Source organism: Leptodactylus fuscus, chromosome 1 (assembly GCF_031893055.1).
Source record: "Leptodactylus fuscus isolate aLepFus1 chromosome 1, aLepFus1.hap2, whole genome shotgun sequence".
NCBI classification, from domain to species: Eukaryota; Metazoa; Chordata; class Amphibia; order Anura; family Leptodactylidae; genus Leptodactylus; species Leptodactylus fuscus.
Genome location: NC_134265.1, coordinates 204589714 through 204615106, shown reverse-complemented (window position 1 = coordinate 204615106; position 25393 = coordinate 204589714). Strand labels below are relative to the sequence as shown.

Sequence of the window (25393 nt, the reverse complement as noted above, 5' to 3'; positions counted from 1 at the left end):
CCAGCCCAGTTTGGACCAATTAATGGTGGAGGGAGCCGCTAAACAGCCCAGTTTGGACCAATTCATGGTGGAGGGAGCCTCTAAAAACCCCAGTTTGGACCAATTCATGGTGGAGGGAGCCTCTAAAAAACCCAGTTTGGACCAATTCATGGTGGAGGGAGCCTCTAACCAGCCCAGTTTGGACCAATTAATGGTGGAGGGAGCCTCTAAACAGCCAAGTTTGGACCAATTCATGGTGGAGGGAGCCTCTAAAAACCCCAGTTTGGACCAATTCATGGTGGAGGGAGCCTCTAAACAGCCCAGTTTGGGCAAATTCATGGTGGAGGGAGCCTCTAACCAGCCCAGTTTGGACCAATTAATGGTGGAGGGAGCCGCTAAACAGCCCAGTTTGGACCAATTCATGGTGGAGGGAGCCTCTAAAAACCCCAGTTTGGACCAATTCATGGTGGAGGGAGCCTCTAAAAAACCCAGTTTGGACCAATTCATGGTGGAGGGAGCCTCTAACCAGCCCAGTTTGGACCAATTAATGGTGGAGGGAGCCTCTAAACAGCCAAGTTTGGACCAATTCATGGTGGAGGGAGCCTCTAAAAACCCCAGTTTGGACCAATTCATGGTGGAGGGAGCCTCTAACCAGCCCAGTTTGGGCAAATTCATGGTGGAGGGAGCCTCTAAACAGCCCAGTTTGGGCACATTCATGGTGGAGGGAGCCTCTAACCAGCCCAGTTTGGACCAATTAATGGTGGAGGGAGCCGCTAAACAGCCCAGTTTGGACCAATTCATGGTGGAGGGAGCCTCTAAAAACCCCAGTTTGGACCAATTCATGGTGGAGGGAGCCTCTAAAAAACCCAGTTTGGACCAATTCATGGTGGAGGGAGCCTCTAACCAGCCCAGTTTGGACCAATTAATGGTGGAGGGAGCCTCTAAACAGCCAAGTTTGGACCAATTCATGGTGGAGGGAGCCTCTAAAAACCCCAGTTTGGACCAATTCATGGTGGAGGGAGCCTCTAACCAGCCCAGTTTGGGCAAATTCATGGTGGAGGGAGCCTCTAAACAGCCCAGTTTGGGCAAATTCATGGTGGAGGGAGCCTCTAACCAGCCCAGTTTGGACCAATTAATGGTGGAGGGAGCCGCTAAACAGCCCAGTTTGGACCAATTCATGGTGGAGGGAGCCTCTAAAAACCCCAGTTTGGACCAATTCATGGTGGAGGGAGCCTCTAAACAGCCCAGTTTGGGCAAATTCATGGTGGAGGGAGCCTCTATCCAGCAGAGTTGGTGGAAATCAGGGTGGAGGGAGCCTCTAACCAGCAGAGTTGGGGGAAATCAGGGTGGAGGGAGCCTAGTATTAGCAGAATTGTGCAACGCTTATGGTGGATGAGTATGAGGATGCGGAGGAATTGGAGAGGTTGAGTACAGACATGGAGTTTCATGTTGGGGTGCTTTACACAGGTGGGCACAAAAATGACGGCTCTACCCAGTGGTGGTTCATTTTTATCAAAGTGAGCCGGTCGGCACTCTCAGCTGACAGACGGGTGCGCTTGTCAGTGATGATGCCACCGGCTGCACTGAACACCCTCTCAGATAGGACGCTGGCGGCAGGACAGGACAGCACCTCCAAGGCATATAGGGCAAGTTCAAGCCACAGGTCCAACTTCGACACCCAATACGTGTAGGGTGCAGAGGGGTCGGAGAGGACAGGGCTGTGGTCGGAAAGGTATTCCCGCAACATGCGCCTATACTTCTCACGCCTGGTGACACTAGGACCCTCCGTGGCGGCACTTTGGCGAGGGGGTGCCATCAAGGTGTCCCAGACCTTAGACAGTGTGCCCCTCGTTTGTGTGGACCGGTGAGAACTTGGTTGCCTACTGGAGGAACTGCCCTCCCTGCCGCCAACGTCACATGCTGGAAACATCTCCATCATATTCTGCACCAATTGCCTGTGGCAAGCATTGATGCGATTGGCCCTCCCCTCTACCGGAATAAAAGACGAGATGTTGTTTTTATACCGGGGGTCAAGGATAGCAAAGATCCAGTACTGGTTGTCCTCCATGATTTTGACAATACGCTTGTCGGTTGTAAAGCACCCCAACATGAACTCAGCCATGTCTGCCACAGTGTTAGTTGGCATGACTCCTCTGGCCCCACCGGAAAGTTCAATCTCCATTTCCTCCTCATCCTCCATGTCTACCCATCCGCGCTGCAACAATGGGACGATTCGAAGTTGCCCGGAAGCCTCCTGTATCACCATCACATCATCGGACAACTCTTCTTCCTCCTCCTCCTCCTCCTCCTCCATTAAACGCAGTGAAGCGGACAGATGTGTGGACCTACTCTCCAGCTGTGACGGATCGGATGCTATCCCTAACTCCTCTGTGTGATCTGAGTTATCCCTGATGTCAATCAGGGATTCTCTCAGAACACACAAGAGCGGGATTGTAAGGCTCACCATCGCATCCTCAGAGCTCACCCTCCTTGTGGACTCCTCAAAGACCCGTAGGATGTCACAAAGGTCTCTCATCCATGGCCACTCATGGATGTGAAACTGAGGCAGCTGACTTTGTGGCACCCTAGGGTTTTGTAGCTGGTATTCCATCAAAGGTCTCTGCTGCTCAACCACTCTATTCAACATCTGAAACGTTGAGTTCCAGCGTGTGGGGACGTCGCACAAAAGCCGGTGTTGTGGCACATGCAGGCGTTGCTGGAGAGATTTTAAGCTAGCAGCGGCTACTGTCGACTTGCGAAAGTGGGCGCACATGCGCCGCACTTTCACCAGTAGCTCTGGAACATTGGGGTAGCTCTTTAGGAAACGTTGCACCACTAGGTTGAAGACGTGGGCCAGGCATGGAACATGTTGGAGTCCGGCAAGCTCCAGAGCTGCTACCAGGTTCCGGCCGTTATCACAAACGACCATGCCTGGGCCCAGGTGCAGCGGCTCAAACCATATTGCCGTCTCATCGAGGAGGGCATCCCTCACCTCGGAGGCAGTGTGCTGTCTGTCCCCCAAGCTGATCAGCTTCAGCACAGCCTGCTGACGTCTACCAACGCCAGTGCTGCAACGTTTCCAACTCGTAGCTGGGGTCAATCTAACAGCGGAGGAGGAGGCGGTGGCGGAGGAGGAGGCGGTGGCGGAGGAGGAGGCGGTAGAGGAGGAGGAGGAGGGGGGTGTTCTTCTCGTGTCCCTGCCAGGAATGTTAGGCGGGGAGACGAGGTACACCGGGCCAGTTTGGGAAGCAGTCCCAGCCTCAACTACATTCACCCAGTGTGCCGTCAGTGAAATGTAGCGTCCCTGTCCGCATGCACTTGTCCACGCGTCGGTGGTCAAGTGGACCTTTGTGCAAAGCGCGGAACTAAGGGCCCGCCTGATGTTGAGTGACACGTGCTGGTGCAAGGCGGGGACGGCACACCGGGAGAAGTAGTGACGGCTAGGGACGGCATAGCGAGGTGCCGCAGTTGCCATCAGGTCCAGGAAGGCGGGAGTTTCAACAAGCCGGAACGCCAACATCTCCTGGGACAGCAGTTTAGCGATGTTGGCGTTCAAGGCTTGCGCGTGTGGGTGGTTAGCAGTGTATTTCTGCCGCCGCTCCAATGTCTGAGAGATGGTGGGTTGTTGTAAAGAAACGCCTGATGGTGCCTTTGATGGTGCAGGAGAAGGAGATAAGACAGGACCAGGGGAGGATGAGGTAGAAGTCAACAAAGTGGCGGAGGCAGATGAAGTGGTGTCCTGGCTCGTCCTCTGGAGTGCATCGCCAGCACAGTCAGCAGTGGCAGTGGCAGAGGCAGTGGCAGAGGCAGTGGCAGTGGCGTGAACGGCAGGCGGCCTTTGTCCTGCCGTTGCTGCCTGCCACTGATTCCAGTGCTTGGATTCCAAATGACGGCGCATTGAAGTGGTGGACAGGTTGCTCTTCTCAGAGCCCCTAATCAATTTCGAGAGGCAAATTGTGCAGACAACACTATATCTGTCCTCGGCGCATTCCTTGAAAAAACTCCACACCTTCGAGAAACGTGCCCTCGAGGTGGGAGTTTTTCGGGGCTGGGTACGAACTGGAACATCTTGGGAGATTCCGGGTGTGGCCTGGCTTCGCCTAAGCTGCTGACCTCTGCCTCTGCCTCTAGCTACCCTTTTTGGTGCTGCACCTGCCTCAACATCCACACTACTTTCCCCGCTTGACATCCCCCCTGTCCAGGTCGGGTCAGTGTCCTCATCATCCACCACTTCCTCTTCCAACTCCTGTCTCATCTCCTCCTCCCGCACAATGCGCCGGTCAACTGGATGCCCTGACGGCAACTGCGTCACATCATCGTCGATGAGGGTGGGTTGCTGGTCATCCACCACCAAATCGAACGGAGATGGAGGAGACTCTAGTGTTTGAGCATCTGGACACAGATGCTCCTCTGTTAGGTTCGTGGAATCGTGACGTGGAGAGGCAGGTTGAGGGACAATGAAAGGAGCGGAGAACAGCTCTGGGGAGCAGGGACAGTTTGGGTTATTGTTCTGTAAAGCTTCGGAATTTTGGGAGGAAGGAAGACAAGACTGTTGGGTAATAGGAGGAGAGGAGGCAGAGTCTGACTGGCTGCTGGACAATGTGCTGTAAGCGTTCTCTGACAGCCATTGCAAGACCTGTTCCTGGTTCTCGGGCCTACTAAGGTTTGTACCCTGCAGTTTAATTAATGTGGCAAGCAACCCTGGCACTGTGGAGTGGCGCAATGCTTGCTGCCCCACAGGAGTAGGCACGGGACGCCCTGTGGCTTCACTGCTACCTTGCTCCCCAGAACCATTCCCCCGACCTCGCCCACGGCCTCGTCCACGTCCCTTTCCGGGAGCCTTGCGCATTTTGAATTCCTAGTTAGAAATCGGCACTGTATACCAGTAGTAAAAATTGTGGGTGCACGTAACCCCAATATATTCTTTGAATTCCCAGTCAGACACTGGCACTATATGGCAGTAGCAAGAAATGAGGGTATTTGTATTCCCAATATATTCTTTGAATTCCCAGTCAAACAATGGCACTGTATACCAGTAGTAAAAATTGTGGGTGCACGTAACCCCAATATATTCTTTGAATTACCAGTCAGAAACTGGCACTATATGGCAGTAGCAAGAAATGAGGGTATTTGTATTCCCAATATATTCTTTGAATTCCCAGTCAGACAATGGCACTGTATACCAGTAGTAAAAATTGTGGGTGCACGTAACCCCAATATATTCTTTGAATTCCCAGTCAGACACTGGCACTATATGGCAGTAGCAAGAAATGAGGGTATTTGTATTCCCAATATATTCTTTGAATTCCCAGTCAGACAATGGCACTGTATACCAGTAGTAAAAATTGTGGGTGCACGTAACCCCAATATATTCTTTGAATTACCAGTCAGAAACTGGCACTATATGGCAGTAGCAAGAAATGAGGGTATTTGTATTCCCAATATATTCTTTGAATTCCCAGTCAGACAATGGCACTGTATACCAGTAGTAAAAATTGTGGGTGCACGTAACCCCAATATATTCTTTGAATTACCAGTCAGAAACTGGCACTATATGGCAGTAGCAAGAAATGAGGGTATTTGTATTCCCAATATATTCTTTGAATTCCCAGTCAGACAATGGCACTGTATACCAGTAGTAAAAATTGTGGGTGCACGTAACCCCAATATATTCTTTGAATTCCCAGTCAGACACTGGCACTATATGGCAGTAGCAAGAAATGAGGGTATTTGTATTCCCAATATATTCTTTGAATTCCCAGTCAGACAATGGCACTGTATACCAGTAGTAAAAATTGTGGGTGCACGTAACCCCAATATATTCTTTGAATTACCAGTCAGAAACTGGCACTATATGGCAGTAGCAAGAAATGAGGGTATTTGTATTCCCAATATATTCTTTGAATTCCCAGTCAGACAATGGCACTGTATACCAGTAGTAAAAATTGTGGGTGCACGTAACCCCAATATATTCTTTGAATTACCAGTCAGAAACTGGCACTATATGGCAGTAGCAAGAAATGAGGGTATTTGTATTCCCAATATATTCTTTGAATTCCCAGTCAGACAATGGCACTGTATACCAGTAGTAAAAATTGTGGGTGCACGTAACCCCAATATATTCTTTGAATTCCCAGTCAGACACTGGCACTATATGGCAGTAGCAAGAAATGAGGGTATTTGTATTCCCAATATATTTTTTGAATTCCCAGTCAGACAATGGCACTGTATACCAGTAGTAAAAATTGTGGGTGCACGTAACCCCAATATATTCTTTGAATTACCAGTCAGAAACTGGCACTATATGGCAGTAGCAAGAAATGAGGGTATTTGTATTCCCAATATATTCTTTGAATTCCCAGTCAGACAATGGCACTGTATACCAGTAGTAAAAATTGTGGGTGCACGTAACCACAATATATTCTTTGAATTACCAGTCAGAAACTGGCACTATATGGCAGTAGCAAGAAATGAGGGTATTTATAACCCCAATATATTCTTTGAATTCCCAGTCAGACAATGGCACTGTACACCAGTAGTAAAAATTGTGGGTGCACGTAACCCCAATATATTCTTTGAATTCCCAGTCAGACACTGGCACTATATGGCAGTAGCAAGAAATGAGGGTATTTGTATTCCCAATATATTCTTTGAATTCCCAGTCAGACAATGGCACTGTATACCAGTAGTAAAAATTGTGGGTGCACGTAACCCCAATATATTCTTTGAATTCCCAGTCAGACACTGGCACTATATGGCAGTAGCAAGAAATGAGGGTATTTGTATTCCCAATATATTCTTTGAATTCCCAGTCAGACAATGGCACTGTATACCAGTAGTAAAAATTGTGGGTGCACGTAACCCCAATATATTCTTTGAATTACCAGTCAGAAACTGGCACTATATGGCAGTAGCAAGAAATGAGGGTATTTGTATTCCCAATATATTCTTTGAATTCCCAGTCAGACAATGGCACTGTATACCAGTAGTAAAAATTGTGGGTGTATATAGCCCCAATTCTATTGCTAGGGGACTTGCAGGGTATTTCTGGGGTGAAGGTGGGGGGGCACACCGTTGGAACGGGTATCGGGGTATATATCGGGTATACGGGAATACACTGACAGTGTATTCCATTCAGGATCCTGGGAAAGCTGGGTTGCGGCGATTGAGCCCGTCAGTGCCACGTTACACTGACAAGCTTCTCCCTGGAATTTAGCTCTTATAAGAGCTGTTGGTTGTCTTCTCCTTCCTATCCTAGCCTGTCCCTGCCTACCCAGAATCTAAGCCCTAGCTAGCTGGACGGAAACCTCCGTCCTCGGTGAATTGCAAGCTCAGAATGACGCGAACCTGGGCGGCGCTGTTCTTTTAAATTAGAGGTCACATGTTTTCGGCAGCCAATGGGTTTTGCCTACTTTTCTCAACGTCACCGGTGTCGTAGTTCCTGTCCCACCTACCCTGCGCTGTTATTGGAGCAAAAAAGGCGCCAGGGAAGGTGGGAGGGGAATCGAGTAATGGCGCACTTTACCACGCGGTGTTCGATTCGATTCGAACATGCCGAACAGCCTAATATCCGATCGAACATGAGTTCGATAGAACACTGTTCGCTCATCTCTAATAACTAACCCTTTAATTTGCCTAACAAAATTGATTAATATCAAGATCAACACATCTAAATCGCAGATTCATTGTAATGTTCCCCCAGCTACCACTAAATTAATTGCTCTAAACTTCGTATTCCAGACTAGAGCTAAATTCCTGCCATAGTTATGGGTGAATCTTTTTCACACAGTTGAAACCCTATTAAATGGAACTATGCTGCCCTGCAACTTACTTCATGGCATTGCCCTACTCTCTCTTGGATTGGACGCATCCACTCAGTAAAAATGGTTACTTTGACTCATATGCTCTATTTTTTTTCCCACCCTCCCGACCCCAGTGACCTCTGTCTCCCTGACCTCCCACCAGAAAGAAGTATTTGCTTTTATTTGGGCATATAAACAGCCACGAATTCACAGGCGAGTTATAGGTATGTGACTTATAATGGAAGACGCAATGCTGGATAGTTATAGTGCCCAATGGCTTTCAACGGGTTCCTTCATGGTGTCCACCACTTTACCTGAAAGAATAATGCTGCATGCTGAACTATTTTTTTTTCCCAGTGAAATGAGAGAGATACATTCATTATCATCCTATATACAGTATTCTGGAACTGCAGAATTTCAGCTAACATAATTATAAGACTTGTTTTTTTTTTTTCAATATATCAAGTAAGTTTTTAGCTCATTAGTTTACTTTCATTTAGTTTATTTCATTAAAAGTTAGTTCGATGCCTGTAAAGGAAAAAAAAAAAGTTTTTGGATAGGATTTGAAATTGGTGTTTTATAGCATTGTAGCCAATCCTGCCCTTCAGCCAAGGAAAAAAAAAGTTCAGCAGGGAAATAAATGAAACCTTAGACACAGATCCAATGAGACTTTGTGCAGGGAGGGAGAGCAGACAGTGCCACAGGGATATCTCGCCATGCTTCCACTAATATTTATCTTGTTCTTTTATAGCTTCTATGGGTCCTGCCAGTTGCGATCTGAAAGAGGTATGTAAATGTTTCACTTATTTATGTAAATTCAGCTGACTTTTTTGACTCTGTACTGTCAGTTTGCTGATGGTGTCCTTACCAAATACATTTATGCTATATACCTAGATTCCTAAAATGATATGCTAGAGTGGAATGTATCTGTTTACACATAATAAAATATAATCTAATTGGTAAGACTTTGCAAGCAGGAATTTTATGAAGAACCTATCAAAATATTAAACGGCTAAAGTGATGTCCCAAGTGAAATGCACTATTAGGGGATTCTGAGTAAGGAGAGAGGGGTACTGAATTTACAGAGAACCAGAGAGTAGCTCTCTCCCTTGAGGTTACTACCTTTGCTGACAGAAGAACACAGTGGATCCAAGAAGCAGGATCTCTCACCACTAGAGGTTGGATCAGTTTTAGTTATTAGCTTAGAATCTATAGTCATTTAGTTAGAGATAAATATAACATCAGCAGTAGTAATATATTGTTTGTTGGGGTGTCTGGGACTACCTGTATACCACAGCATACTAGGAGATGTTCTATTATTGTAGAAAGTATAAGGACTAAACCATTTATTGTAAAATAACCTAATCCTCAGATTGTGTGTTGGCTGGATTTATCTGCCTGAACAGTATGCCAAGAGAGGGACTGTAATCGGTAAGTGACAGTATGTCGCTGGGAGGCAGGGACTCCTGGCAGCATAGATAGCTAGACTGCTTGGAGTCCTGCTCCTGCCATAATGTTCAGGTCAGTAAATCCAACAAACACGGCTGAAACTCAGTTATGTGAATGTGGGGTTATGCTCTTTCTAAACTTGATTTATAGGCTTATCAACAGGGTTTTTTTCTATTCTCACTGCCAATAATACTGAAATTTGATGGAACCCTGATGAACCCCATTATGATAGAAAATGGTTTGTCCTTTAGGAAACCAATCTGGCAACCATACTGAAGTACTGGAGGCTACCATCTGGCTTGTAGGAACTGCAGTTTTTACAACATCTAATTCTCATAGGGTAGATTTTTGTTCCTGATGAGCCTCTAGAAGTTAGGAGGCGAAACGCATAGAACACGAGCACCCAATGCAACATTATTAGGGTATGGATACTTTAAGGGCCAATGGCATTAATAAAGGGAATGTATGTATTGCTTAGGAATGGTGTACTGTATTTTATATGGTCTCACTAGAAATGATTGTTCAGTCTACCCAGGCTTATTGATGGAACAGGGAGGTCAGGTATTGTTAAAGCGGCCCCTGTAAAGCGGCTACGTGGTCCCTAATACTTACCTGTGGAACTATTTGAACAGTGGGCCCACTTTTGTTACCTATGGGTGTAATGTAGTGTATGGGAGATTTATGGGGAGTGAATTCCACCACACCCTTTGAGATTTAGATGCTGATATAGGTGGACTGCACTGCATGAGGATATTGATTCCTCAATATCCATTTGTTGTTTCCCCGATCATATCTACTGGAGGGGTCACATAGTATTGTCAGTGTAGCTGATGATTTTGAGGGACACAAGTTTTTAAATATCCCAATAAAAGTTAAATTGTAATTGTTTGTTTTGGGGGACACCTCCCTTTCCTTACTATTAGTGTAATGTACCTGGATGATCACCCAAATTCAGAAGTGGTGTCTAAGGCCTGAAGGAGGAAAATACACTAAAATGGTGTTTGCTTTGGGCATCACAGAACCATCACATGTCATTATACACATTAGATGTCATCACTATATATGGATTTGCAGTAAGTGGCAAAAGATAGGAGTCAGTATAGGAAATAATTCATTGAAAAAAATAACTTAATAATTAGTAATAGGAACACACTAAAAATGTTTTATGTGTCATAATTCAATATGTGTAATTTTCATCTACCTTTAAACATAAATTCCAGTCTTAGCCACAGAATCAAATCATTCAGAACTTGCCAACGGTATATAAACCAACCATAAACCAACTAAAATCTTTGTTTGTGTTATGGTAAGAAAACCTCCATTACTACGTAAGTCTCCATTTGAAAGTAACCTCCAATGGAGAGAAGAAACATTTAGTATAGTAGGGCTTTTTACCCAAACTGGCATATTTATGAATATGAGCAAACACCTGGATAAACCAGCAGAATTTGGTGGATTGGAAAATGCTACAAATATAAAAAGGAATTGCAAAGGTTATAGTATTATTTTCCTTATTTGTGTATGTAAAAATGAATTATTTTTTTTTTATTTTTTTTTTTACAAGATATCACTTGGCCTTGGGTGTGTCAGTCGTAGTACAGCATAGATTTCAAACCTTCTCCAGGAATAGTGTTCGTGACAGTAAATGTGACACACGCAGGCTGAGTTTAGTCTTAAACAGCAACTCTCATCACTTATAACATGCTTTTGACATCCATTTTAAGGGAGTGTACCACCACCTCCCCCAAGCTTATTCAACTGATACCATCTCATTACAGAGCACGCTGCAGGGGTAAACAACATACCTTTGATATATATGTCACTTGTAGATTGTAAAATAAGGCAGTTGATGCATTTGGGGTGGGCTGCTCTTGCTGCTAAAGTAGGATGGGTGACCAATTCCCACTGTATGGGGTGATGCAGGCAGGATATGGTAGGGGGCTGAAAGAACAGTGCTCCAAGGAGCTGAAGCCCCAGTGCACCGACTGCCTCATTTGCATTTGTTATTCTCCAAATCTACAGTAGTGACATAGATAACAATGGTGTGATGTTTATCACTATAATGTGGTCTATAACATGGTAGTAGCAGTTGCATGTGTTTGGTGGAGATGGTAGACTGCCTTTAATGCATCCTATTGAAAGATAGTCTTTTATTTTAAAACTAGAAAAATTTACCTTTAAAATAGAATTATAAAGCGTACTTATATTGTCGCATGCTGTTGCCATTGCTGTTTTTTTTTTAATCCCTTATGGCTTTTGAATCACAGCTATTTTGTTCCTTTTTTGTTTATTGCTACTTTCTGCGAGTCATAACTTTTCAAATCATAAGGGGGCTAGATTTTTTACAATTTTTAAATTTTCTGGGACATGTATTTAGTGTTCTTATTCTTAAGGGGTCCATCACAACCTCTACCACCACCTACTTCTTTGTATCTTTCAAAAGGTGCTGTGTAGAGATGAGCGAGTACTATTTGAAACTGCCATTTCGATTAGCACGCTCCCATAGGAATGAATGGACTCCACCGGCGCACAGGGGGTTAAGCATCTGGATGTCGGCACAGGCTATGTGCCGGCTGAGTTCATTCATTCCTATGGGAGCGTGCTATTCGAAACGGCAGTTTCGAATAGTACTCGCTCATCTCTAGTGCTGTGCCATTGATCCCAGGGCAGTTGCATTTATTCTCTAGCCCCCATGGTTGCTGAGCAATCATTTCTATAATTCTCATCACAATTATGCTCTCTACTGCAGAGTACTGTCAGTCTACTACACTGATTGCACGGAAACGGTGAGTGCTAGGGAGACACAGCTATTGAAGTGGGCAAATAGATGGCATTGATGGAGGTGGTGAAAGATCTTTACAGAATTAGGCCGGGGCCTCACATAGCGTAAACACCACAATTTTGGCATGGCGCAATTGCCTCGGCAAAAAACAGTGATGCAATTCCACCTCGGTTTTTCCAGCAGTGCTTTTTGACTGCAACTCACTACATGGCGACTTAGCTTAAGTGAGCCATTCAGTGTACTATGATGTTTGTAAGATGCCTTTCCATATGGTAACAACTGTGAACTGAGCACCTGTAGACATGCAAACAACACATGAGTCTGGAGGCAGGTATCCTTTATGTTGCACAGACTGTGAATTTCATTTATCTGTCTTTATTGACCCAACTGACCCGTTTTAAATGGATATAAACGTCAATCCATTTTACATCAACTAAAAATGGATCCATTGATTTGTCAATTGACAATTGTCGCAAAAACAGGGGCCGTGCGTCATGTGAATAACCACTGAGAGTAATGTTTACCTACAATGGGGGGATGTGGTGGTACTATTCAACATGGTGTGTGTTACTATATGTCATAGATTTCTTACTGTAATGAACAGTATTTTCTAAGTGAAAAGATAAGAAATATAACAGTTCTTGGTTCTCACATTGCCTGAGAATATTGCTGCACCACTGTAAAAGGTCATTGTCTTCTGCTCATGGTCTAGCTCCAAACTGGATGACCCTGTGTTTCTTGAGATATTTGAGTTCATGGATACTTTTTTCATAAAGAAAACACAACTTATTGCAAAAGAAGGCTTTTGCTTAAAGGCTAGATAAAACCCTTGAATTGGATTGTAGTTTTTTCATAAAGCAATTTCAACATAAACCAGCATAAATGTATTTTTCAATGGAAAACTGCTCATATAATGATACCCAAGGGGAAATCTTCTATAGATGATGACTCTTGCCTCGAGTGTAACAGCAGATCAGTAGTTCCTAACCTTCACAATAACACCAGAGTAGCAATTATCTTGATAACTAAATTACAGGTTGATTTGTCGTATAGAGCAAAATTACTGAGTGCTTGAAAGCACTCTCGAAGAATATTAGTAACATACCATTATATATTGTTCACTGCACACTGGAGTCAAGAAGAGAGGAAAATAGATCCTGGCCCCAGTCACATTCTCTATAGTTTATCTTTTGGATTTGTAAGTCACAGTGAAAGAACTGAGTTTTATTACACCTGATCTGTACCTCTGATCTTAACATTTCCTGAAAAAGCTTTGGGTATTGTGTATACATTAGTAATGAAATAAAAGGTACACTTTAGAATCCATCTTAGGCCACAGTCACACTATCGTTGTGTGACCGTTCCAGGACTCTACCCCCCATTCTGCTTAAAATATGCAGATAAAAATGTCCTACTTGCAAGCAGGACTTTTCTCTCCACCAATTTAAGGTGGAAACCCGGTGGACTCATTATAGTCCATGCGTTCAACGGGTTTCTGTGGACAATGCTTTTTAAGTGAATAGGGTTCCGTTTTTTGGGGGTCCCCAAGCAGACCCGAAGAATTAAAACCGGAACTCTAGTGTGAGCCTAGCGTCATGTTTATTTTCTGGTCAGACCAGTCACTAAGCACAAATTAACACTCATCACTGAATCCTAGTTGCAGTCTGTCCCAGCTACAGATACCCTTGTTACAGCCATTCTCAGCCACAGGCACCCCTTGCACCAGCCATAGTTCCCTCACAACTTGGTTCTTTTGATTTGCTTTGTAATGAATTTGGCCTGTCCTGTGACTTCCTTACCCTGAATGAAACTCATTTGGCAGTTCAACTATAAGGCCATGGCCCCACGTTGCGAAAACGCAGTTTGACATTACTTGCAAAGTGGATGAGATTCTGACATGTTGCAATTTTTGAAAATCGCAGCATGTCAAATATAGCTACAGAAACGCGTTTTCTATATAAGTATAATTTGGACAGAAAGACTGTAGAGGAAAACTCTGTAGACTTTCTGTGAAAAACACTGCAGGAAAAAAACACAATGCGTTTTCACTAGAGATGAGCGAGTAGTACTCGATCGAATACCTCGCTCCCATAGGAATGCGTGTAAGTGGCCAAACACCAAGGAGTTAAGCACAATGAAAATATTACTCGCTCATCTCTAGTTTTTACCATATTTTTTTACACAGCAATTTTTTGCTGCGTCTCGTTACATGGGGCCTTTCATACTATGTTCTGGTAAGGGCTACATCTTTTTTGCTGCCATTTCTGTGCTTTTTCTACTTTCAAGGTTTATAAACTTCTTTCAGGTTTAGTCGAATTTAATTAATCAGAATTATTTGTGGGTGAACAAGTTTTGAGTCAATTGGGTCTACCAGTTTCAATCTCAACAGATGAAAAAATGTAGTCCAGCACCATTGGATTCAATGACTAAAACATAACTTTTAATTGAATAGAAAAGTATAAAAACATTCTACGGGACACAGTACAAAAAATGATGAATTATAATAAATTAGAAGGAACATACCAGACATGGACATAAAAAACGAAAAAAGACGGACCAAACCAACGATCACATAACAGAGAGCGGCTGACGCGTTAGAAGACTCCTGTCTCTTAGTCATAGCAGTCAGTCAGTCAGCAGTCATACAGTTAGGCTGTGAACTCATCTTGTTTTTTCTTGGTCTACCAGTTTCAATACTAATAAAACATAGATATTGTATGTGATATTAAAAAAAATGTAAATGCTATATTGAAATATTTATAGGTAATTCAAAATTATCATTTTAGGTGGTGATGTTACAGTACAAATGCTTGCAGAAATGAAAGAAACGAACGTGGTCTTGAAAGAGGTTCGGAATCTCCTGAAACAACAGGTGAAACAACAGATTCATAGTTATTCAGTGCTGTTATCTCATAAATATCAGTAATGTTTCACTCTGAATTATCATCACAATTTTTTTGGAATCTCACTGTTAGCATTAACTACATTTACTCCACTAGAAGTAGTGACTCATCCTCAAAATAGTCCTGCTGGGGTTTTTCCACATACAAGACGTATCCGCAATCTAAATGCTAGGATCCCCACTAATCATTGGAACTGGTCTATGAGAAATCGCTAAGAATTTTTCTAGTTTTTCTTTGACATTTCTATAAAGATAAATGAAGCACCATCATATTATATATGGTTCAGCTTCCTGCTATTTAACTTCCACACTAACACCTCTCATCTTACTCTCCCCTCCTTCCTCCCTCCCATACACCCCCCTCCCTGTCTCTCCAGCTATCCTGCCAACTACTAACCCTTCCCTATCTACTCAACCCAACCCCCGACCCCATTATATACTTACCTCCCTTCCTGGGTTCTTCCTGTGGGACAGCCCCTCCTTCTTTACAAATTCTGCAGGCACACACTCTTGTTCCAGTGCTGCTCAGTTCTCTGCAGCGATGATCCACCTCTACTGCGCATGAATGGGATCTGCGCAGTAGAGATGAACTATCGGTAGCAGTGCACAGAGCAGCACTGGGAGAAGAGCACATGCCTGCAGAATCGGTAACGAAGAAGGAGTCATCCCACAAGAAGAATCCTGGAAGGTAAGTATAATGGGGTGGATGGGGGGAGTAGCAGCAAATATCCATTTCTGGAAATGGGGAAATAGATAATCAGAAAATGTCTCTGGGGCGGTCATATATTGCAGTTGCTTTCATTCTTGGGATAATCAGGGCTCCCAGAGAAAAAGGTAGCATAAAATTTGTGAAGGCAGAGGTAATCCTCCATAACCCTTTCAAAAAAGGTTAGAAGGAATGGCAATACACCTCTTCACTGCTTCCAGAACAGCTAGTCATGTACAGTGCATGAGCTTTTAATTATGCTCCAAGTACCCTGCATCATCAGCCACCTCTGTTTCTCACCGCCCCTTTCTTGAAAGATGATCCCTCCCTCTGCATGTCTTCACTGCTTCCAGAGCAGCTAGTCATGTATAGCACAATTAAAAGCTCATGTGCTGTACATGACTAGCTGCTCTGGAAGCAGTGAAGAGATACAGAGGGAGGGATCGTCTTTCAAGAAGGGGGCGGTGAGAAACAGAGGTGGCTGGTGACACAGGGTACTTGGAGCACAAGGATAACGCCCCTGGCGCTCAATGAAGATTAATTTGCATATGAAGAAAATTGGTTTAATTAAAAAATGGTTGTGAGGATCAAGGAAAGACAGGTATGCCTAGAATAGACTTTCTAAAGGCTATGTAACGATATGCTTAGTTAAAAAATGATCTAAGCAATGATAGACTCCATATAAGCCAAGGTATTTCATATTTTACTTTAGGCAGTAACTACTAAACATATTAAGGGCTGACATTATTTCTAGAGTAGACCCCTAATCATATAGGTACACTTGCAAACATTTAGAGATGCATATCTGGGAGAATGATGCTCAAAGCATGCTGTGAGAATTTTCAGGAAAGGGCAATACCCTATTAATGGCACCATGTCCCTGTGGGTATGTGACATGCTCACTTTTTTGTATGTCATGCCCCTTTAGTGATGTGGATATGCAATGTGCTAGCTATACCCCCTTTTTTATGCTGTAATTAGCACCTAACGTAACTTGGTATAAGTAGTTATGCTTAAACGGGTTTTATTAAAGATTTTTCAATAAAATACAAAACGAGTAACAGAAATGAAGTCGAGCAACAATGAAGAAGCATATAAGTCAGCGAACTGGGAGAAAAGGAAAAGGGGACAAGGAATAGACATGAAACAAACAAACAAACACAAGACAGAGACGAAAAAACCACAAATAAAACGAAAGAAGCAAGGAAGAAAGGGAGAAGAAAACAGACGGCCATGCTACACTCATGCGAAGGCAGTAGAGAAGGCAGACAATTCCTGGAACATAACCCAGGGACGCCAACGAAGTTCGAACTTGGAATAAGCAGGAGAGTCTTCCGCCACCAAGGTCTCCATCCGCTGAATAAGAAGGAACTCCTGGAGGAACTCAAGCAGGGAGGGAGGGGTAGGGCTGCGCCAGTGTCTTGGAATAACGGCCCTGGCGGCCGTGAGAAAGTGCCCCAGGAGGTCCTTCTTAATCTCCGACAGCTTGCCAGGGATGACCGACAGAAGTGCCAGCTGAGGAGAGACAGCCACCGAGCGCCCACTGACCCTGGAATACAAAGAAAACACCGCGTCCCAGAAGGGGCGCAGAACGTCACAATCCCACCATATGTGCAACATAGTACCCCTAGCGGAGCCACAGCGCCAACATAAGTCCGAAACAGCAGGAAAAATCCTATGAAGAAGCACTGGACACCTATACCACCGGGACAGAATCTTATAATTTCTCTCCTGAGCGCTACACGGGAGGGCCAGCTTGTGAGAAAGCAAGAATGGTATAAGTAGTTAGCACTCTTATCTAGCAGCATCGGGGTCCTAGGTTTGAATCTGACCAATGGTAACATTTTTCAAACAGTTTTTTGTTTTTGACTTCCGGCCTCCCAAACCCTATAACTTTTTTATTTTTCGTTGACAGAGCCACATGAAAGTTTAATGTTTGTGGGACAAATTGTCCTTTATAATGGTACCATTTATTATTCTAAACAAGGTGCAAGGAGGGTGGAAAAAAATTCAGCAGTGTGGAATTAAAAAGTGCATTTTTGCAACTTTCTTACTGTCTTTGTTTTTATGGCATTCACTGTGTAGCCAAAATGACATGTCACCTATATTCTATGTTTCAGTACAATTTTGCGGATACCAAATTTATATAGTAATATTTACATTTTAACCTCTTAACAAAAATACAAAATTTTGTCAAATAAATCTTTTTTTTTTTTTTTTAAAAGTCTCCATATTCTGAGACCTTTAAGTTTTTATATGTCTATCTACGGAGATACCTAGAGCGTCTTTTTTGGTGGGACAAGTTTTACTTTTTAGCTATACCATTTTTGTTGTCTGTTTCTACAGCAGTTTGGCTCTCTTAATTCCCCCCCCCCCCACTACAGCAGTCATCGTACGGGAAAAATATTGTTATGTTTGTATACTGGGTGTTTTTGCACACAGGGATACCTAATGTGTAAGCGTTGCATAGTATTTAAGCACTGTACTTTTATATGTGTTCTAGGGAAAGGGGGCGGATTTTAATTTTTTATTTTTATTTTATATATATTTTTTTATACTTTATTTACTAGACCCCTTAATAGGGGTCTTGGACCCCAGTTTGTCTGATTACTAATGTACTACATTCAATAGAGTCCCTGCTGTCATGGTAACAGAAAGCAGCTCTTGAGTGGCCGCAATATTTATATACCCAACATCTGCCATACTATTACAGCAGACGTCAAGAAGGGGTTAAAAATTTGACAGCTGCAGTCCAAAAGATGGCATAGAAATGCAGTGTACTGCAGCTGTAGCATAATAGCTAAAATCAATTAGTAGCGCTCCAAAAAGTCACACTGTTTCCCTGGCCTAAGACAGGATGTTTTATTGCAGGAACCCTCAGTGAATAGATGTAAGGTGTTCTATTACTCTTCAGCATCACTATAAGGAGGGGGGAGAATCATTACCCAGTTCTCAGTCAATGGACACTTCATGTACCACACCGACATGGAAGGAAAGGAGGGATTCTCTTTATTGTCACTGTCCACGCCTGCTAGCACATGGGTAACCTTAAGCCCCTTCCTGTCATCCGCCAAAATAGAAAAATGGATGTTGGGGACACCATAATTACTGGGGATTTACTGTTTTACATAGCAGTCTCCCAGCCATAACGCCTGCAATGAGAGTCCACCTGATTAACTCTTGATTTCTTGGTCAAAGGTAAATGAGAAAACTGCAGATTGGTAGCACCCATATATCTGCAGATTGCTGTCTCCTGGAATGAGATCTGGGGGCGGCAATTTTTTTCTATGACAGCAGGCCTAACATTACTGTGCTTCAATTAAGATAATCCTTTAATAGTCCCACCATGGGGAAATTCAGTGTGTTATAGCAGCATAGATAATACAATAATAATACAAGGAAAAACAACTTACAAAAGCTCATAATAGAAGATAAAAAAGAGATCGTAGGAGTCATAACAAAAAGAAAAAAGTTCAGGATCATTTAGTTCTCTGTGCAGAGTGATCTTCGCTTAGTCTTGTGTTGATTATACATCCTGACCGCAGTTGGGAGGAAGGATCTCCGATAGCGCTCCTTCTCACACTTGGGGTGAATCCGTCGGTCACTGACAGTACTTGGCCAGTGCTGTCACGGTCTCATACATGGGATGGGAGTTATTCTCCAGCATGGATCTCACCACAGACAGTGTCCTTCTGACTGCCCCACCTGCACTGGATCCAGGGGCTCCCCAGGACAGAGCTAGCCCTTCTAACTAGCCTGATAAGTCTATTTCTATCCCTGGCTTGTATGCTACTCCCCCAGCAGGCCACTCCGAAGAAGATGGCTGATGCTACCACAGAGTTGAAAAAAGCCCTAAGAAGTGCCTCCTGGACTTCAAAGGCCCTCAGCCTACTGAGCAGGTAGAGTCTGATGATTGCAAGCACAAACTCTTTGGTATTAATTTCTTCATTTATTTTGCTTACAATGAAAAAACACAAAAGAGAATGAAAAATAAAAGTCAAATCATTGATCATTTTACACAAAACTCCAAATATGGGCTGGACAAAAGTATTGGCACCCTCAGCCTAATACTTGGTAGCACAACCTTTAGACAAAATAACTGCGAACAACCGCTTCCAGTAACCATCAAAGAGTTTCTTACAATGCTCTGCTAGAATTTTAGACCATTCTTCTTTGGCAAACTGCTCCAGGTTCCTGAGATGTGAAGGGGGCCTTCTCCAAACTGCCATTTTGAGATCTCTCCACAGGTGTTCTATGGGATTCAGGTCTGAGCTCATTGCTGACCACTTTAGAAGTCTCCAGTGCTTTCTCTCCAACCATTTTCTAGTGCTTTTTGAAGTGTGTTTTGGGTCATTGTCCTGCTGGAAGACCCATGACCTCTGAGGGAGACCCAGCTTTCTCACACTGGGCCCTACATTATGATGCAAAATTTGTTGGTAGTATGTTAATTACAAATACTAAATACTGAATAAAAAAAGTATTTTAATTACAAAATACAAATACCTGACAAGTATTTTAAATACTATTTTAATTACTTGTATTTTAAATACTCCCGAACACTGACCATAATGCATTGCATTAGGTAAGACTGCAGAAAGCTATACCATATAAACAAATGCATAACATGCCAGGAGCTCCCAAAGACACTGGGAGGCTCTCAAAACACTGCTAAAGGTATTTGGGTGCACTTATTAACCAATTAATAGTATTAACAGACCGTTAAAAAAAAATTCTTTAAATTAAATTTGTAATATTACAAACTACAATTTGTCACACAAGAAATTAAACAGTCATATGGGTCTGTAAGGCGGGGAGCATAAAACGAAATTATAAAAACCAAATATGACTCTGGCAGGAAAAGGCTAAAGCCCCCTTTTTATTAGCTCAGAATTGTCTACTGAGTATTGCATAATGTTTGTATCCATACAATGCCATAAAGACATATTGCAAACTGATATTTCACATTATTCAGTACAGTCTAATGTGTAAAACTGCTTTGCTTCAGATCAAATATATAATAATAATAATAATAATAATAATAATAATAATAATTAATAAATCTTTTCTTAAATTGAACAACCTCTGAGTTTGGATACAGAAATGTATCAACAGAGTCACGTGAAGATTATAGACAATTTTAAAGATATCAGGACTGTTTTTTTCTGGCTCCTCTTGTTCATGGGTCTGTTTAGTATAAGGATACATTCAGTCATTTGTTTGCTATTAATTGACCTCATGTTGTATTCATCTGTAATCTCCAGACTTGGCAATAACATTGAAAACTGTGACCAATGAGGACTTCCGATTAACAGAATCCTTGACTTTGGCACAGAAAAGAGAACGGATTGAAGTAACTCTAGAGCTATGTGTCTATATGTCTGTACATTCAACCTATTTCCCTATTACTAAGAATAATATTGACATGTACAGACACAATATTATAAATCTTAATAATAAAGTATAGTGTTGTATCAATTTGATGTGCAGACCAAATTCTATTAAATACCTTCTGCGAAAACCTAATAATTAAACTACAGACCCACCCATACTCACTCATACAACTCACACTCAGAAGGAATGTATGGATGTCCCAGTTTATTGGAACAAAGTACATCCTTGGTTTACATATAAGAAACACAATATATGTGCTACATTCCAAGTCTAGAAAAAGACAAACCAGTGTCTTGCGACTGAGTCATCAAATTTGTTTGTTTTGAAGACAAATATGAAGAAATGTTCTTTCACATAACACCATTATGTTAACCATGAGATGGTGTGCTATATGGTGTAATTAACTATTTTATACATGGAATATTATGTTGTTTTCTGCCATTTTATGGATGTTGAATTCCCTTATTAAATTTTTCTAGTACTGTTAATACTCATTGCATATAGTTAAATAAAATAGCTAAAATAGAGTTCCAAAAAATAGCTAAAATGATGATTATTTTAACAAATGTGAACATAAAAATACATGGAAGGAGGGGATGAGGTAAGTGTGATTCATCACTAAATAATCACATTTGTTACAGAACATTATGCACTAATACCAAAGATTACTGGATCAAGCAGGGGTTCTAGAAGTCCTGCGACCTTTTATATTGTATATCACACTTCTTTATGATTAATGTTTTACATGAAAATTTGATGAGTCATTTTTAACCTTTTACTCCTTGCCAAGATATGCATAGTCATGGTGTTTCCACCATGCTGGGAGTGAATTCATGCTTTTTCCAATAGTAACTTCTACATTTTATTTCAACAATTTATTAGAAAAATTGACTTTCACTCTAATGCAAAACAAATTATTTAGCAATTTTACAAATCTGTTTATACATTCCAATGGATTACTAATCCTTCCAAATACTAACTGGTAATGGGATGAAATTTAGAATTTCTAGGCGCGGATAATGTTTGACATAAATGATTACATATAGCAAGTCAATGCGTTTTGAAAAAGTAAAAGGCTATTTTTTCTTTCTAGATTAAAGAAATAACATTTTTGAAAAACACAGTTATGGAATGTGATGCTTGTGGTAAGTAGCAATTCACTAAAAAATATTTTAGTTAATTTTACACAAACGAATAGCAGTCACCAGTTATCGCACTTTTAATGCTTTTGCCTTGTTAGACTAAGTTCACACATGGTGGTGTGATCCTTGTGGTATGCTAGTCCTCTCCTATCAAACCCAAATTACCCCACTGGCTGATCTTCACCCAAAATCAAATTGAAAGGTTCCAGATATATTCAACCGCTTATCTGCCCACCTAAATAATAATATTGTCATATGGTATAAAATAAAGTTTCAAAATACAATGCAGATGTAATCAGAAGCAATGTCAATGCCATCCCCACTGAAATCCCTTGCACGCACGATATAGACACCATTTCTTCTCTGGGGATGTTAATAAGACAGACATGGGTGGGTTTATAAGAGTGACTCCATGACTCAATCATTTGTTACAGTATTGTGTTGTGTGAGTGATTACCCTTCTCCTTCAAAACAAAATCAGATCTATTAGATACACTAGCCCACAGTTTTTGATGGAACTCTACAGGGAGGTTGCTCGAAATACAATGGTGTAACTAAAGTCCGGGGCCCTCTACCTCATCCCTACAGTAAATTCTTGATAGTGATAGTTACGGGTGCTAAGGAGTTTAATCAAACTTAGTGTGGTTAGGGTAATCTGTGGGTCTACTTGGCTTATGAGCCAGATGGAAGCTGCAATCTCAATACTGATGCCAGTGCTTATGGGCCCCCTAAGCCTCCTTGGAACCCTCTGCACCTTCTCAAGTTACACCCTGTCCAAACACTTGGAGAACTAACCACAAATCTTCTGTGGTGTAGGCTCACTCAAATACCACTGTATCTTCATGTAATCCCAGACAGATTGGATGATATTGAGATCAAAGTTCTGTGAGGTTCAAATCATCACTTCTAGGAGTCCTCCTTCATAGGATAATCACACAACATACCAATATGTTTTAGATTTCTCATTTGTTCATTTACCTTGCATTTATTTAATTGACAAAAACAAACACTTAACACTTGTATTTTTTAAAGCAATTTTTCACACCTGAGTATAACTGTTGCACAGTCTGCACAAATGTACACAACGTATACAAGGCCACGATATTGCACAACAATATGTTAACCTTTTGCACAGATAGCTGTGTTTCTGTGCCAATAACATCAACAGCACAATCAAAACCACAGTAAAGGATGGTCAGAGGGGTCCAGAACATCTATGAAATTGTCTATAATTTTATTACATACTAAAGCTTGAGTCAGGATCTGGGGGGGGGGGGGGCAAGTAGGTGAGCTCAGCAATTCCATTACTAGATAGGTGACAGTCTCAATTATATTTAGTAAAAAAGAAGGGGGTGGCTCAAGTAAGGGGGCAAATCAAGAAAGGGACAGAACCAACAGCGCTGTGAACAGTGTTGAACTTTGCAGAGCTGTGCAAGCTATTGCCTCTACACACAAGGTCCTAACAGAAGGCCCCGCAGTCCTTATAGTCTCCTGGTTGCAGGCTAAAAGACTTACCACTGATAATTTGTTGTAGTAAAGTAAATCTCCTTCCACCCTAATCCTCCTTCATCTGATGCATTCATTCTTTTATATCAGTAAAGCTTAATCATTACAGATTGGACATTTTTTTCTTCTATATTATTATAGCAATATTATTAATATTTTTATGTCATATTTGCAAAAAATTTTTGAACTGAATTGAAGTGCCTTCACTGTAGTACACAGCAGCAAAAGACTTCCATACAAAGCGGATCTGGCACTAGATTTTGGCTATGCCACTAACTCATGCACTTGCTGTTGTTACTTGTCATCAACCCAACTTTCCAATTTCCATTTTTTTATTTAGTGCTGTACTTGAATTTACTGGAATAACTAAACAAGAGATTAAAAAGGATCTGAAATATGCTTGGAAAATGAACCATGTTATTGTAGGTAATACCAAATAGGAAATCATACATATTTTCGTGGAGTGCCCAGTTCTGACGAATGTCTACTATTTCTGCTGTCTTGTGGGCAAAACACTGTTCTGCCTTGGCAGAAGATATTCATTCTTTCCCTTTCCTGAGCATCTTTAGCTATTCAAGTGATGCCAAGACAAAGTAATTTTACTGACTTGCTAAGCCATTGCAGCATCTCCTGTGCCAAAAGAAAAGACAGAAAACAAGTCATATCCCTTGGTATTCAAGTGTAACTGAGCCAAACAGACATACGGAGGAGAGCTTATAAAACAAGATGTGTTATTACATATTGAGCAGGTCACAGGGGAAAAAAAGAAATTAGAGGAAATTGCTGCTATATTCTGTTGATATGTATTAGAAGACAGTATGCAATAATTGCTTAAATAATCATTATCTATCCTTTCTTCTTCACAAACATGTAGCTGACTGGCAATTAAAGGGTTTTCTTTGAAAATTGCATTTGGATTCTTACATGTACTTGCATCAAGCGAAAGACATTCTAGTATACATGTCACTTCATAAAACTTCCATAATTTGAAATGGAAAACTGGAACACAAGGTGATTTAAAGTTATCTTAGGCCAAGTAACTAATATGTCTATAATCACTATATATCAAAAGAGCTGCAAGAAATTATTGTAGAATTCCTGTCCTGTTTCACCAGGATATTCCTTAAGGTAGACTTTCTTCCAAGAACACTATGGGCAAACTAGGCCAGTCCCCCTAAGTCTAAACATGTTTTATTAACCACTAAAGGAGCGTAAAAGACTGCTCGGCACCATTGAGAGAGGAAACAAGCAGTTTATTGTTTGTATCCCATTTCATATGAACAGTTCTCGGGGAGTGCAGTACATTTAATAAAGTCATCAGTCTTATTAGTCACTTGACTGTCTACATAAGTGCTGGGAAACTGAAACAGAGTATTAGCTACTGGCCTAGAAGTAATAACTGGGGAAATCACTGTTACATGAAAAATAAAGAATACAATTTTAAAAAATACTTTAAAACCTGCTAGACACTAACAGTTTCCATTTAACTTGCTTCAGACTAAATTATACTTATATAATATAAAGGAAAGGACTAGAAACACAGTCAACAAAAGTAATAATCAAATACAATTGGCACAAAACACACATATACCATACAAAAATTTCAGAAATAACCTATATGTTTATAGATTGTAACATATCGATATTATGCAATATCATTAACTAATACAATAGAATTGCTTGAATTTAAGAAGCAACAGATCTTCTTTACCTTTTACCTTTTAGTATAGTACT

At 41.7% G+C, this 25393-nt stretch overlaps 1 protein-coding gene across 1 annotated transcript in view; it reads left to right on the top strand.

Moving 5' to 3' along the window:
* Positions 1 to 8465: 8465 nt before the first annotated feature.
* The window catches only part of COMP (cartilage oligomeric matrix protein), a 123458-nt gene continuing 106530 nt past the window's right edge, over positions 8466 to 25393 (top strand). The window contains exons 1-3 of the mRNA XM_075280695.1: positions 8466 to 8567; positions 14799 to 14884; positions 22105 to 22156. Of these exons, the coding sequence (XP_075136796.1) occupies positions 8498 to 8567; positions 14799 to 14884; positions 22105 to 22156 (208 nt within the window). The 5' untranslated portion in view covers positions 8466 to 8497. The remainder of the gene's footprint in view (positions 8568 to 14798; positions 14885 to 22104; positions 22157 to 25393) is intronic.